This window comes from Mus pahari, chromosome 1 (genome assembly GCF_900095145.1).
Source record: "Mus pahari chromosome 1, PAHARI_EIJ_v1.1, whole genome shotgun sequence".
Taxonomy (NCBI): domain Eukaryota; kingdom Metazoa; phylum Chordata; class Mammalia; order Rodentia; family Muridae; genus Mus; species Mus pahari.
In genome coordinates this window covers 8,417,051-8,433,377 of record NC_034590.1, presented here as the reverse complement: position 1 = coordinate 8,433,377, position 16,327 = coordinate 8,417,051, and the positions used below count along the sequence as shown (strand labels likewise).

General features: G+C 44.5%; 1 protein-coding gene across 1 annotated transcript in view; it reads right to left on the bottom strand.

Moving 5' to 3' along the window:
- Positions 1 to 2,995: 2,995 nt before the first annotated feature.
- The window catches only part of Slc7a9 (solute carrier family 7 member 9), a 22,220-nt gene continuing 8,888 nt past the window's right edge, over positions 2,996 to 16,327 (bottom strand). Inside the window, exons 10-13 of the mRNA XM_021221004.2 lie at positions 8,589 to 8,685; positions 7,604 to 7,753; positions 5,027 to 5,201; positions 2,996 to 3,129 (exon numbers count right to left, since the gene is read on the bottom strand). Of these exons, the coding sequence (XP_021076663.1) occupies positions 3,065 to 3,129; positions 5,027 to 5,201; positions 7,604 to 7,753; positions 8,589 to 8,685 (487 nt within the window). The 3' untranslated portion in view covers positions 2,996 to 3,064. The remainder of the gene's footprint in view (positions 3,130 to 5,026; positions 5,202 to 7,603; positions 7,754 to 8,588; positions 8,686 to 16,327) is intronic.

Below are 16,327 nucleotides of genomic sequence, written 5' to 3'. Positions count from 1 at the left end.
TTTTTTTTTTTCGAGACAGGGTTTCTCTGTGTAGCCCTGGCTGTCCTGGAACTCACTCTGTAGACCAGGCTGGCTTCAAACTCAGAAATCTGCCTGTTTCTGCCTCCCAAGTGCTGAGATTAAAGGCGTGCGCCACCACTGCCCCACAAGTTAGAGACATTTTTAATTCCAACATTCTGGAGATTGAGGCAGGAGGATTGCAAGTTTGAGGGCAGTCTGGCCTATATAGGGAGGTTCTGTTTCCAAAAAAGTCTTTTCAAGCAGAGGTCTAGTGTATCCCAAGCTTATACAGTGTGTCCTCTCAGTGACTCAGCTCGTCCCGACTACTCCATGTAGAAAGGAGGGAGGAGCAACCCTGACCTTAGGTAGGAGATGTTCCTGTACACTCTGGTTTGGGGAAGGGGTGTGTGAAGTTATTAAAATGTCACTGAAATAATTGGGAGGGTGAGCCACTGGGAACTTCACAACCCTGAGCCTTAGCATTTCTGCATTAGCTTCCCTAGAAGTGAGAAGGGGCCTGGATGAGACAGCACTGCTGAGTGACTACCACAAGCACTTACTCCTCTTTATATCAAAGTATAAATATCCCAGGATGTGCCCATGCCTATAATTCCAGCATTTGAGAGATGGAGACAGGAGGACCTAGAAGTGTCAGGCCAGCCTGAGCTACATAAGAACCAGTGTCAAAAAAATAAAAAGAAACACAGATGTCAAGATTTCTGTTACCCCAGGAGTGAGTCACTGCATAGTCAAGGCTCTCTGTGCCAGGAGCAGGGCTGTGCCCACACTGGTTCTTGGTTTTCTTATCTGTAAAATAAGACCTGAGCACAGGCAGCCCAAGAGAATTCAGGGTGTTGTCAGGTGGGCACCTGGCTTTTACATTGACTGTGAGAAGGGTCAGACCTGTGCCAGCGGTCAGAGACTGCCCAGCCTGGGCAGCTACCAGGAGGACATCCTTTTTGCTGCTGTGACTCTCAGGTTGATAGGCTGGTATCAGAGTGGCCATAATGCAAAGTGGCTCTTGAGACAGCAGAAAGCATGGTGTCTTGCTGGAACAATTCAGCTGTGAGACTGGGCGTGGTCAGTGTCCATTTGTACAGATGCAGGTCCACCCAGCTGGAGAAGGGCTGTGGTGGCACTGAACACTGATTACAAGTGGCAGGCTGTCCCAGAAGACCCAAGGAAATGGGACACAGCTCTCTTTACGTCATTTTTTTTCAGGTGGTCAGATTTTCCAATACTTAAACCTCTGAGCAGTACCTTGTAGCACACAGGCTGGCTGTGCAAACATCCGCTATTGCTGTTCTGTATTATATTAAACTGTACTGATTGAGGTTCATTTCTAAAATGTGACATGGAAATGCTTGAAGAGTTTGTGCTCTAGAATTGTTCCCATATGATACGAGCATCTTTACAGTAGATTATCAATAAAGCTCCAGTGTAATGTTGTTCACAGTTTTTTGTTCTGTTGTCAAATGCAAAGGAACATTCACACTTTCTAGAAAGTAAAATGCCAGCAAAGGCAGCAAGTTAGGATGCGTGTGATGCTGGCCCCAGTGGAGTTGCCTTGGACAGTTGCAAGGGACACAGACCAGCTATGTACAGCACAGGGTAAAAAATGGGAGTGGTGGCAGGAAGAGCAGGAGGAAAGCAAGTGTAAACCTCCCAGGAGCAGCAGCCTGTCTGCCTGTGGATTTGGTTGAGTTTAGAGGTTCCCTGTTCTGTAGTAACAAACACAGAGCCTTGCCTGTGCTACCGCCCAGCTCCCCTTCATTCAGTTAGGCATTGTTGCCACACCTACTTCAGTGGTGGCTCGCAACAGGTCTGAAACCTGGAAGAGTCCTGAGAAAAAGAATCTCAAGGAGATTCAGCCTCTTGGAGTCCTGGCACTTCCAATATTCTCTATACACGAACCCTATCCGCATGCTAATATGATGTATGCTCTCTTTTAATATTATTAATGCCTTTAAAGATTAAACTTTTACCATAGGTGTAGTTCCCTTAAAGCCAGTATTCCCAAGTCCTGATATTCCTTAAAGCCAGGAGCTCAGAATTCAGTGAAAAGGTTACTTTCATATGCAAATATTTACCAAGGCCTAGAAAATAGGGGGGTTGTGGTATTGCATTATTCATGAGAAGGTCTGCTAGTGCGGAACCCCCTGGTGCTAGCTCTCACAAGGCTCAAAGAAAAAGCACGAATTGTGACTAGGGTGTGAAATCCCTACCTGTCTTTAGCTGACCCTAGGCAGAACTGCTTTATCTTAACTGTAAACATTACCTGGCTCCTGTAAGTCCCTTTGAAGTCATTTCTCTGTTTTGTGTCAAGTAACTTCAANGTACTTTGCCTACTGTGACATCCTACCCCTTTGTTCTCTGTACTTTATAACGTTGGTGTTCACTTTATGAGAATACATTCAGTTTTACACCCTCTCTCGTGTGGACTGTCTGTCACTCACCTGCAACCAAGAGACCTGTTCCCCGCAGATCAGGGACCCCAAGTTAGGTCCAGTCTGTGGCACATTGTGCCTTGCTACTCATTAGTTAACACTTCTGCAATGGGCATGCTCTTCTGCAGCCTTCCCTAGCCATCCATCCTGTCAGGTAATGGGTAACATTTCCTGGTAACTTAGGGGTTTCTGGGTTTTGATTTTTTTTGTTTTTTTTTTTTGTTTTTTTTTTTTGGGGGGGTGGGGGTTGGAGGGGTGGTTTTTGTTTGTATGTTTTTGGATTTTGGTTTTTTGAGACAGGGTCTCAATGTAGTCCTGGCTGACCTAGAACTCAGTCTGTAGACTAGGCTGGTCTCTAAGTCACAGAGGTTCACCTCCCTGTGCTAGGATTAGAGGCATGTGCCACCACATCCATCATTCCTGATAATGTCAGAAAACATATCTTACCTCTACTTAAAACCCTTAACTCACAGAATTAGGGATAGCTAAAAATAATAGTATTAAACAAATATCTGAATACATGTTTTCATTAAGAAAAACACCAGGAAGAAATAACCACAAATAATTGCTTACAAAAATAAATTGATCACAGCTTTGGGCTACAAGTGATGGACCGTTTACTCTGGGTCCTTTTCTGGTGGGACGACTTCCATCAGCATCTGCAGGTGCTTTGTGACCGGCCCTGGAACAGAAGAAGCCAGGACATAGGTGCAGTTAGAGTAGAGTGGTATGAGGCCTCACTGTTCCGACTCAGTGGTGTGTCACTGACTAGAACCTGCAGTATGGGACAACTGAAACTCACAGTTATCAGAACTGCCGTAGTCACTGCATGGGCTCTTCAGAAGTAAGTTACTTCCTACCAAAGAACTGTATTCTATGACTCAATCATGTGTATCTGCTGCAAAGCATGGATGAATCTGAAGTAACCAGGGTGACATTTGGTTTAAAATGCAAATTGTTCATTTTGCTTTCACCACCTTAGACCAATTCATTGTGTTTGTGGTTTGTTTAAAACAATGTCTTGCTGTGAAGCCCAGGCTGGCCTCGGTCAAACTCGTGATTCTGTTTGAGCCTCCTGATAGTCATATTAGAGCAGTTTGTCATCAGGTCTTAGCGGCTGGTACAGTGAGCAGCTTGTTGCTGACTGTCCTTAGATTTCTGCAGGTTTCACTCTCTCTGTGGTCCCAGGAAAGGTAAAGATCATACTTTACTTTGGTCGACAGGAAATAAGTTCTCCCTCTTAGTTCTTGCATCCCTGTGAGGTAAGTGAGGTACCAGCTTTAATAGCTGTTAGCATGGGCAGAGAGTGGCACCGCTCAAGCTGAAGGTGACCTTCCCCGTCTGCAGCTCCATTTGGCTCTCAACTAGAAGTCCTTGTCTTAAGTTGCAGATATGCAACAGGGAAGGGCCAGACGTTCTACTTTAAAGATAGGTTTGTTTTTTTTTTTTCAAAGCCCTGCAGTGGTGGCACATGCCTTTAATCCCAGCACTTGAGAGTTAGAAGCAGGCAGATCTCCATGAGTTCAAGGCCAGCCTGGTCTACAAAGTTAGTTCCAGATCAGCCAGAACTACACACAAAAATAAGTAAATAAATAAAAAAGGTTTTCTTTTTTTGTTTCTGTTGAGATGGTCTCTCTGTGTAATCTTCCAACCGCTGCCCAGTACTGATCCCAGGCTTGCACTGCCCGGCTGAAGAGGCATGTTCCAATCACAGTCACTCACTCAGTTAACACCCAGTAGCTGTAGTGCACAGCACCCTGTGCTTGATCCAGGATTAAACTGCACAGCCCAATCCCTGTCCTTAAAAGAGACACCATACAGTAAGGAGACATGCTATGGTTCCATCATCACCTACTGATGCTCAGGAGCCTTAAGTCTGGAGTTTGGGGGACCGAATCTGCTCTATAGCAAAACACTAAATATGATCGTTAGACTTTAAAGCACAGCCGAGTGCAGTGGCGCACACCTGTAACCCCAGTACTGGGAAGGCTGAGGCAGGAGGATCAAGAGTTGGGATGCCAGCCTAGGCTACATAGTGAGACCTTGTCTCAAAACTCAAAGCCAGGTATAGTTCAGAGTTGTGGGGCACCGTACTTTCCAGTTAGAAACAGAGAGCTAATGCAACTAGCTTTTTGAAACGTGTGCCCAAACAGCTGAGGACCAAGACGGCAGCGCACAGAGATCTGTGGCTGAAGTGTGCGGGGGTGGGGGGTGGGGGTTCCGGCCTTTGTCCTCTACCTGGTTCTGGTTCTAGCTATCCTTTGGGGGGTAATTTTAGCCTCAAAATAGCAACAACAGTAAAGGCCACGCTCTGAAAGACCTCATCTGATGAAGCTGTATAGATGCTTGTAAACTCCACCCTCAGTGTGGTCTTCATGGAAAAGTGTTAACAGTAAATGTGTGTTTGGCAATACACAATGGTGCTTTTGCCACCTCCTTGTTAAAGTAATTGATAGGAACAGAGGACACCAAGGATGGGTCCAGAGGGCATCACTGCGGAGTGTGCAGTTCTAAAGAGGGAATGCGATGTGCTGAGTGGAGCCGGTGCACTTTCCTTACACCCTTCTGCTGATACTTACTGGAGAGTCTCTGGGCCCATCCGAACTTGTAGTAGACAAAAAGGAAGTAAAATATAAGTCCACTCAGTATGAACAACACACAGTAGAGATACTCCCAGGCCGGTGAACTGATGATTGGAGCCAGGATCAAGAAAACAGATACGAGAATCACAATGATAGGGATGAAGATGGGCACCTGTAAGCAGAACATCAACACGTGGGCATGGCACAGAAACTGGGTTAGAAACAAGGCAGGCGGGCGTGGGGAAGCCTGGCATGGGCACAGCTTTGCCCATCATTTCACCTCTCCTGCCTGTGTCTTCACTAGAATGTTAAAAATCAGATGTTTCATTTGAATATAAAGAAAGCTTGCATCTCTACCAAATTACAGCTGCCTGCTTTCAACTTCCATATTCCCTCCCTCCCCCTCGTCTCATCGCCCATGTCAAGTTAGAGAAACTGGATGGTTAATGCCATGCAGTGTTCAACTCTAGCTCCATGTGACTTTCTCCACATGTTAAGGCTCACTCCTGCAAGCAGGTGGCTGCAGGTGAAAGGAGCTCTTTGGCTGGACCTCCATAGGACAATCCCATCTGACCGCCCACATGCCTTCAAGGAGGCAGGTGGCGGCTTGCTCAGGCCTTGGTGGGAGTCTTTAAGCTCTGAACCCAGGCTGCTCTCCACTTTGCTTTAGTCTTCAGACCTTCGGTTGCTTTTTCTAGTGATGGGTCAGGGCCTGCTGCAGAGAAAGGTGGGTGTTTGCAAGCTGCCTGTTAGAGGGTTTGATTCTGTTTCTCCTACAGCTTTGTGAATAGAGCTGCTGTCCCGTTGGTAAGTAGGCTCCTTAGCTGTGCATTCTGGCTTTTATCAATGAGTTGGGATTTGTTGTTGCTTGTTTTACCTTTTTGTCTTAAGCAATGCTTTGAGTTTAGGTACTTGCCTGGTAAGATCCCAACCTATTTTCTATTTATTCATTTGCCTGATATTTCTCTCTTCCCCTCCTCTCTCTTTACCTCCCTCCACTTCAAGACAAGGTCTCAGACAGACAGATGTATCCTTGTTGGACTGAGCTCACAGCAGTCTTCCCTCTGCTCCTGAGTGCTGAGGTCGCAGGAAGACCTGCATCCCTCCACGGGGTCTGTTCTTCAGGGTCAGTTTGACTGGACAGCAGACTGACTTGTATCCTCTCCCCTTAGGTAACATGGCATCGTCTTCTAGTTCAAGTGTGGTCAAAGGGGTCTTTCCCCTCCCCCGACACACACGCACACACTCTAGAAGTGACTTGGGGATGGAGGCAAGGACAAGAAAGAAGTGGATGCCCAAGGCATTTTTAAAGTTCCATAATTTGCACCAGAAAACATTTTGTTGCCTGCACTAGCTCTGGCCTTCCCCCTTGGAAGTGTGTGCTTTTTGCTGTTGGCTGGATAGTGGAGTCCTTCCTCCAACCACCTTCCCTCCCCGGGGATACATGGCCTAAGAACTGCCCTTTCCTAGGGATTCTTTTTTATCCCTGAGTTAGAACATGTTTTCTGCTTGGCTTACTCATTTTCTTTCACTTATTTTTGTCTAGTACCTTTCCCTCTCCTTCCCAGTTCCTGGTCCCTTGCATGCTTCTTTGTTCTTGTGCTCCTTAGTGATAATCCTTCGTGGTGCTTCCTAATGTGCTATGATGTTCAGGTGTAACATCCTCCCTAGGGACTTCCTTCCCAGCTGTGCCCTGATACTCTTCTGTATTTTCTGTCTCCAGCTGCTGGCCTGAAAAGGAGGCTTTGTGGGACAATCCTAAGACTCTGGGGGGAGAAGGTAGTTACATTGCTCTTGCACTTCCACTAGTGGGCCCTACCCAGTGTGCCCATCCTAGAACTTATGGGTGCGGGGCAACTGGTGCTTCCGTCGTGCCCCAGTCTAGGGTTGTGGAGATCACCCATTTTCTCATGTGCTGATGATGCTGGCTATGAGAGTTTTCCCCTTGGGTATTTTATCGCTGTTTTTATGAGGGTGTTTGTGAAGACTGGAAACTTATACTGCCACCATGATCTTGCCTGCTGGAGATGCTAAATGAACCCTAGATGTGGAGGGTAAACAGCTGAGATGCGACTAGACCATCAGACAGCTCTAAGCAACAGAGTCCTAAGCTAACTGAGCCCTCCTTACCCTGCCCCTGCCCGCTGCAGCCCTCCTTTTGCCTACATCTTTCTTAGATTGGTGCTTATCCATTTCCAGAAGCATAAAGTAACATGGTTGTTCATCCTACTTCCTCACGGGTATGTAAGCATGCATCAGCCTGTGGCCATGGAAGGACTGAAGCACACCCTACATATACACAGGCTGGGAGCAGAGCCCGTTCCAAAGACCTCATCCGTGTATAAGCATGTCAGAGAGGCCAGGATCTGTCAGGACTGGGGACAGGTGGGATGTGAGTCCTCTCTAAAGCTTGATGAATGAGTGCCCCAGTGACTGTGTGGATCATAAGCTATCATTTTAAATGGGCAGGGGATGTTCCTCAGAGCAGTGGGGATGAAGAGCATTAGAAATGGCTGCCTTCCAATTCTTTCCAGAAACCCATGCAGCTGTGACAGTGAGCACAGACTGACTTACCTTGATGGGCCTCTCTAGGTCTTTCCTTGTGAATCTCATCACAACAAGTCCTAGGATTGTCATACCATAAAACAGCCATGCAGCAAAACTGAAATAATTGACTAAGGAGTTGATGTCCCCAGGGATGATGTAAATGATGGCTATTGTACCCTAGGAGGAAGAAGAGTCATGTTTTAGGTCGCCAGTGCACACAGACATTGTCCCTGTCCTCACAGAAGGCTGAGGGAGCAGCTTCTCTTGCATAGACTTCCTGTCTCCCAGTAGGCAGGCTCAGCCTGGCCCACTGTGTTATCTGTTTTCAAGGCTCCACAGGAAGAACTTGAACTTTGAGTCTATGAAGTTGTGCCCCTGGATATGTGCATGTATGCATGCATGCATGTGTGCACGCACACAGTCTTGCTCTATAATCCAGGCTGACCTGAAACTTGTGACCTTCCTGCCTCAGCCTCCTGAGTGCTGGATATAGACCACCATATCTGACCTAAAGTCATGATTTTAAGCAAGACAAAACAATACACACACACACACATTTTGTACACCAGCTTTATAAGGATGACTTTAACAGAAACGTTTTTAAAGTTTTGACTATGATGAAATTCAGATCTGGTCATGACTGCATTTGTGGCCTGGTCCTGGACTTGGGATTCCAATTTCTGGGTCTGTTTACTCATCTTCAGGGGAAGTGGGGAAATGGACATGAGTGGAGTTAATGTTCTGGCCCTGAGCCAGGCCTACCTATCCCCAAGATAGCATAGCCATGGGGGATTTTAGCTATAGGCCTTCCTGTCGTCATCTGCCTCAGAACAGATAAGTCCATCCATGTAAGGAGCAGGGCACAGAAGCATGGAGGATTCTGGGTTATGTCTAGGAATAAAGGAGCTTGGCTCTCAGAAAGTCTGGGTTCAGCAGCACAGCTGTACTGGATCTCCTGCCAAGAGAGAGCCCTCTGCTTTCTGCTGCTGTCTCAGGTGAAACCCATACTTACATAAAATATGAGGGCAGGGGCTGGCGTGAGGCGCTTGACACTGATGAAGGAGAGCACTTTAAGCATGTGGCCTTCCCGGCCCGCCACGTAGATGAGCCTGAAAGAACAATGCAGGGAACAAAGAGGTCGCCTCTGAGGTCACCAGCAAGGCCGTCTTCTGGTAGTGTCTTCTGGAAGGGGCTGGAGGGTGAGCCCATGTGAAGATTAGCTGCACCTGGGAGGAACTCAGCCAGAATCCTGGTACCATGGAAGGCATTTGGGCAGGGGAGATGTGGTTTATGAGTAGATACCTGCTCAACTCCCAAGACTTATGCAAGAAAAAAAAAGAAAAACTAGACTGGGGTGTGGAGCTCGGGGCATAATTGCCTGTGACTCTAGTTCAAGGAGATCTGACGTCTTTGACACGCACACACTCTCTCAGAGAAGTCAGTCAAATGGGAACTGTAGGGACTGTAGAGATAGCTCAGTAGTTAAAGGGTGCCTACTGCCGTTGCAAAGGACCCAACTGGAATTGCCAGCACACATTGTGGGTGAGTCACAATTGCCTGTAACTGCAGCTTCAGGGCACTCTGATGCCTCCTGTGTCTATGGGTGTTCCACTCACACGTACATACTGACACACAGACATGTAATTGAGCATAAAAGTCTAAACAAAATATTTCTCAAGTGTTGATGTCAATAAAGGCCACAATTTCTAGCTACAGTTTAGTAAAATTACACAGGCCAAAATTATCTACCTAGAACTCTTTGGCAGCCTCTTTGAAATGTGATCATAATTTAGGAGGAGGTACTGTCTATATAAGAACATATGCTTCATTAAGTCTTTTGATTAGAGAAATGTGTACATCATAATTTTCCTAATGTTGTAAGCAACTAAAGAAATCAGCCAAGTCTTATTTAAATACTAGTCCTTTTTTCTTTATTGTTCTAAGGATGAAATCAGGACTTTGCATATGCTGAGCACAGGTTCTGCCACTGAGCCACATTCTAACCAATACTGCTACTTCAACTTCATAAGAATAGGTTCCACTTTTCTCTTCCAAATACATAATTGGGGCTCTACAATCTAAATAAACTTATAGAGTTTCTATTAACAACAAATCAAAAATCAAGTTATTATATGAGTTTGCAGTTCTATTGCTAGAAATTTACCCAAGATGAAAATATGCTTCACATAAAAATACATGCATTTAAAATACAAAAATGAATGTTCATAACATTATGCTTAACCACCAAAAATAGAAATAACCCAAAGGTTCACCTGGTGATAAATTGTTTACCATACGATGGAGTACTACTCAGCAAGGAAAAGTAAAGCCCTGATACACTGCAATGTGGAAGAACTCAAGAGCATGCTATCTAGAAAGAGTCAGTTACAAACATCATTTAGATGTAAGATCAAGCAAACACAGTTATGGAAGCAGGAAGCAGAGCTGCCCAAGGTTAGAGATGGAGTAACAAAAATATAAAATCTTTTAGAGGGCTCAAACTGAAGAATGGAACTCAAGTGAGCTGCAGCCAAGATGGAAGGAAGTAACTGAGATGGAGACAACTCTTGTGCTTTTCTTACTGGGATGGGAACTTTGGGATCACATATAAGCAGTTCCTGGAGCTACAAAAGCGCCATGAGACAGACCGCCACCCTAAAGAGCAGAGTCTGAAGGCCTTGGCTGACAAACTCAAACTGACTAAAGGACGCATTAGGATATAGTTCTCCAAGAAAAGGCATGGGACGAAGTTCAAGCAGTGGTCTAAGACCTACAAGAATTGGGAAATGTACAGTTACCAGTCGACACCAAGAGGGACCACCAGGCGGAACCCTGAGGACGCCTCTCAAAGTGACCCCGGACTCTCTGATGCTTCAGAAGCCTTAAAGAGTGTCACACTCTCTTTTGGGTACCACAGCAGAGTTGGCGTGTCACAGGATTTCTACTCCTAGCGTAGGTCCTTTTTGTTAATGTTTTTTAACTTCCTTGTTGGGACAGGGGGTTATTGTGATTTATGTCTATTGAAGGTACATTAATAATAATGCTTACATTCATAGAAACCAAAAAAAGCCAACTCTTAGAGGAGTTTTGGATATATTTTAGAATTGAGTTATAGGTGATGCTTGGGTGACTTTATATTTTTGAGAGGTAAAATTACACGAGCAAAAGTCTCAGGGAACTTGTAACAGCACAGATGTCAAAACTATATCTGTAGACTAGGTGTGGTGGGGCACACCTCTAGTCCTAGCACTGGGGAGGCAGAGGCAGGCAGATCTCCGTGAGTTTGAGACTAGCCTGGTATACATAGTGAGTTCAAGGCTGGCTAGGTAGCTAGTTAGACTGGAGTCTCAGGATATTCGTATCTATATACACTATCAAAAAATGATTGGAAGATGACATTTAAAGACTAGATGTCATAATAGCATGAAAAAATATGCAGTGCTTTTGAATAAACATGACAAAAGATGTTCAAAAACTTAAACACAAAACAAACAAATAAAACTACCTTGGGGGAAATCACAGTTTATGCCCTTGACTTAGAAAGACTGACTGATCACAAGATGTCCATGTACCAAGGTCAGAATGCCTCAGAATTAAATTACTACATGCACAAGACAAAGCTGTATTGTATATAGTCAAGAAAATGTATACTGAAAGAGGCAGGACAGAAGCACCAGCTCCTATGTGGTGGGCCCAGCGAAGTACCAGCAGGTTTCTCAGCAGCAGGAAAGGCTGCTGAGACTGCTCAGTGGGAAAGGCCCTGCCAAGCCTGTCAACCAGTACCTGGGAACCCATATGATGGGGAGAACTAACTCCCAGATACTGTCCTCTGACCACACCGCACACAAGGCACAGACACACACATGGCACCACGTGGGCGCCCATACTCAGTGCACACAAATGTAAGTTTTTATAAAGCCAAGAGGGCTTAGAATGAGGCCTTTCAAGTACTGAAAGATGATTGTCAACCCACATCACTGCACCCAGCAAAGGTACTACCATAATCAGAGACAGAAAGCAGAAATCGTCCTACAACAGGCTAAAGGGACTCCCGACTGCTAAGCCAACTCTATGAGATATACTTGAATCATTCAGACTGAAGGGAGAGATGCCTGCAGCCATGAGGCTACAGGAAAGGACAATCGCTAGAATAATCAGAAGACTGGAAACCATCAAACACTACAAAGCCAGAAATGGCAAGGCACACATTCCAACGACTGAATATATTTGGTCTCAATTCCCTAATCAAAAGACACAAGCTAGCAGATTGAATCAAAAGGGAGGACTCGTACCTAATATGACAGGTCATACCTCTAACTCAGGAGGCAGAGGCAGGTGGTGTGGATTCAAGCCCAACCTGGTATGTATAGTGAATGCCAGGACAGCCAGGGCAGTGTAGGAAAACCCTGTCTCAATCAATACATTTGTTGGTTCCGAAATGCATCTCACTGTAAAAGGCAGGAAAAGGTGTGGAAAATAAGCAGGTATTGTTGTTCTCATATGTGACAGGGTATACTTCAAACTAAATTAAGAAGAAACAAAGGTCACTTGATACTAAGGAAGCCCATAAGTCAACAGCAAGGAAGAAAACAGAACATACACAAATGCATGGAATTATGGCAACATGCTGTTGATTGATGGATGAGCTTATTGGGAAAAAAAAAGAATTGGGCTGGAGAATTGGCTCAGCGGTTAAGAGCACTGACTTTTCTTCCAAAGGTACTGAGTTCGATTCCTAGCAACCACATGATAGCTCACAACCATCTGTAATGGGACCCGAAGCCACCTTCTGGTGTGTCTGAAGACAGCTATAGTGTACTCATATACATAAAATAAATAAATCTTTAAAAAAAGAAAAATAATAATATAAAAATTCCTAACTTCAATACACCACTTTCACTAATTTAAAAGTTATCCTAGGGGCTGGTGAGATGGCTCAGGGGGTAAGAGCACTAACTAATCTTCTGAGGTCCTGAGTTCAAGTCCCAGCAACCACATGGTGGCTCACAACCATCTGTAATGAGATCTGACGCCCTCTTCTGGTGAGTCTGAAGACAACTACAGTGTACTTACATATAACAATAAATAAATCTTTGGGCCTGAGCAAGCAGGGTTGACCGGAGCGGGCAAAGGTCCTAAATTCAATTCCCAACAACTACATAAAGGCTCACAACCATATCTGTACTCATATACATAAAATAAATAAATCTTTTTTTTAAAAAGTTATCCTAGCAAAAATATAGAAAAATATTGTGATTAAATGCATCATAGAACAAAGGGACTTGTTATCTATAGAATATTCCACTAAATGGAGCAGACCACATTCTTCTCAATGACCCAAGGAACTTTACTTAAAATAGACTACATATTAGGACATAAGTCCTAACAAATTTAGGAAAGTTAAGATAATTCCTTGTATTCTGTATGACTACAACAGTAAGACAAAACTATGAATACACAAATCCTTGGAGATTAAGAAACACATGATTGAATGATTGGGGGGAGTTCATAGAAGAAATGAAAAATGTGAGCATTTCTAATATCAAATGAAAGAACAACATACCAAAGCCTTCACAATACAATGAAGATACTCCGTAAGGGAAGCAGATGGCTCCAAATGCCTACATTGCAGTGGCGCATGCCTTTAATCCCAGCACTTGGGAGGCAGATGCAGGTGGATTTCTGAGTTCAAGGCCAGCCTGGTCTACAGAGTGAGTTCCAGGACAGCCAGAGCTACACAGAGAAACCCTGTCTTGAAAAACCAAAAAGGAAAGAAGGAAAGGAAAGGGAGAGGAGGGAGAGGGAGAGGGAGAGGGAGAGGGAGAGGGAGAGGGAAAGAGAGAAAGAAAGAGAGAAAGAAAGAAAAAGAAAAAGAAAGAAAGAAAGAAAGAAAGAAAGAAAGAAAGAAAGAAAGAAAGAAAGAAAGAAAGAAAGAAAGAAAGAGAGAAACCAGGACCTGAGTTCAGTTCTCAGCACCCTACATGTTGGTTCATAAGCATCTACAGCTCCAGTTTTAAGGGATCTGACACCTGACCTCCATGGGATCCTGCATGCACACACACATACATACAGAGAGAGGTTTTTTGTTTAGAGATGCTAAAAACATTCACTGGAGAAAATACAGTCCCTAAACAAGTATGAAAAATGGATATCCATATGTAGAAAAATAATACTAGATTTTTGACTCTCAATCTATACAAAAATCAACTCCATGGCTAGGTAGGTAACTGAAATGGTAAAATGATTGCTGTCACATATGAGAACTTGAGTTTGGTCCCCAGCATCCATATTAAAACAAATAGGCATAAAAGGTGTGATGGTGGCATAGCTGCTATGGGGGTGACCAACCACTCTTATTGGATGAGAGACAGATTCCACAGAAAGGAATCTGTTCCTAACACACTATGACACTCTCAGCCTTAAATGGAGATGCTTCTCTTTGCAGTGGATGGAGATGAACAGAGAGATGCAGGATACTCAAGATGCTCAGAATGAGACAGACTCTGCTCTTAACAGGATAGTTATACCAAGCCCTTAAAGGTTCAGAAACACTGCAAGAGGGGACTGGAAAGAATATAAAATCTGGCCAGGCAAGGATGATGCACACCTTTAATCCCAGCACTCAGGAGGCAGAGGCAGGCGGATTTCTGAGTTCAAGGCCATCCTGGTCTACAGAGTGAGTTCCAGGACAGCCAGGGCTATGCAGAGAAACCCTGTCCCCCCCCCCAAAAAAAAAAGACTGGGCCTGCCAACAGGTTGAGGGGAGGAAAGCCAGGCATGGTGGCAAATGCTTGTAACTCCAGTACTGGAAGGTGGGGGACAGGGAGGAAGTGGACAACTCCTAATGGATCAAAGACCTTAAGTAAGTAAGGTCTAAGTAAGACATGATGGGGGCTGGTGGAATGGCTCAGTGGTTAAGAGCACTGGCAGCTCTTCCAGAGGTCCTGAGTTCAATTTTCTTTTTTTTTTTAATTTTTTAAAAAAATTTTATTAGATATTTTCTTCATTTACATTTCAAACGCTATCCCCAAAGCCCCCTATACCCTCCTCCCACCCTGCTCCCTAACCCACCCATTCCTGCTTCCTGGCCCTAGTGTTCCCCTGTACTGGGGCACATGATCTTCGCAATACCAAGGGCCTCTCCTCCCATTGATGGCCAACTAGGCCATCCTCTGCTACCTATGCAACTAGAGACACAGCTCTGGGGGGTACTGGTTAGTTCATATTGTTGTTCCTATTATTGGGTTGCAAACCCCTTCAGCTCCTTGGGTACTTTCTCTAGCTCTTTCATTAGGGGCCCTGTATTCCCTCCAATAGATGACTGTGAGCATCCACTTCTGTATTTGCCAGAGTTCAATTTTCAATTCCCAGCAACTACATGGTGGCTCACAACCATCTATAGAGGTATCTGATGCCCTCTTCAGGCAAGCGGGTGTATATGCAGCAGAGCACACATACATTAAATAAATAAAATGTGTGTGTGTGTGTGTGTGTGTGTGTGTGTTTATGACATGAAAACTATGAAAACATTAGAGGAAAAGATAAGGGAAACACTTCAAGAAACAGACATAAGTAAGGACTTTCTGAAAAAGACTCTAGTCACTCAAGGAAGAAAATGGAAATTGACAAATGGAAGATAGTAAAATTCAAAGCCCCTGCACAGCAAAGAAAAACAGCTAATGGGGTGAAGAGGAAGAACTCAAAATGGGATGAAATCTTGACCAGCCACACACCTGACAGTGAATTAATATCTAAAATACACAAATCACTTAAAAATAAGCTAGAAAACAATTTTTTAAAAGGGATATTGAATAAAGAATTCTCAGAAGGAGAAATACAAACAGCTAATAAGCACTTTAAATAATGTTTAACAAGCTGGGCGGTTGTGGTGAACATCTTTAATCCCAGCACTTGGGAGGCAGAGGCAGGCAGGTTTCTGTGAGTTCAAAGCCTAGTCTACAGAGTGAGTTCCAAGACGGCCAGAGCTACACAGAGAAACCCTGTCTACAAACAAAGTGTTCAACACACTTGGTTGGGTAGAAAGATGGCCCATCAGATGAAAATCTTTGCTGTCAAGCCTAGCAGTGGAGTTGGACTCTGGAGCTCACACTGGGAAAGGAGAGAAGTGGCTCCTGAAACTTATACTGACCTCTCCATGTGTGTTGTAGCACTTGCATGCCCACACAGACACATGTGCACATACCCGAGTAAGAGTCGTCAAATGGGGGGAGGGGAGGTGTTCAGCATCCTTAGGCATGGCAGAATGCAACTGAAAACTATTTTGAGATTCCATTTATTCCGGTCAAGATGACCCCAGGAAAACAAATTTCAACAATGCTGGCAAAGATGTGGAGAAAGAGGAACCCTTATTCACTATCAGTGGGATTGTAAACTGGTACAGTCACTGGAAATCTGTATGAGCCTCCTTAGAAAACTCAAATCAGATCTTTCATATAGCCCAGCTCTGACACCCCTGGGTAGATACCTGAGGGGCTCTTGAATCCTACTAGAGATATTCTCACCAGAAAGAACCAGTAAGCATGGGCAGTGGTGGATAGGTTAATTTGCTCATTCGACCATACAGCCAGGCATCAAAGCATCACAGTGTAGCAGAGACATGTGCAATTAGTTGCTAATTAGAAAACAGAGTTTACACATAAATATCAAGACCCTAGACTAGCCTAAAGTGTTTAAAGTGTTTTTCTTCTCTCTCTCTCTCTCTCTCTCTCTCTCTCTCTCTCTCTCTCTCTC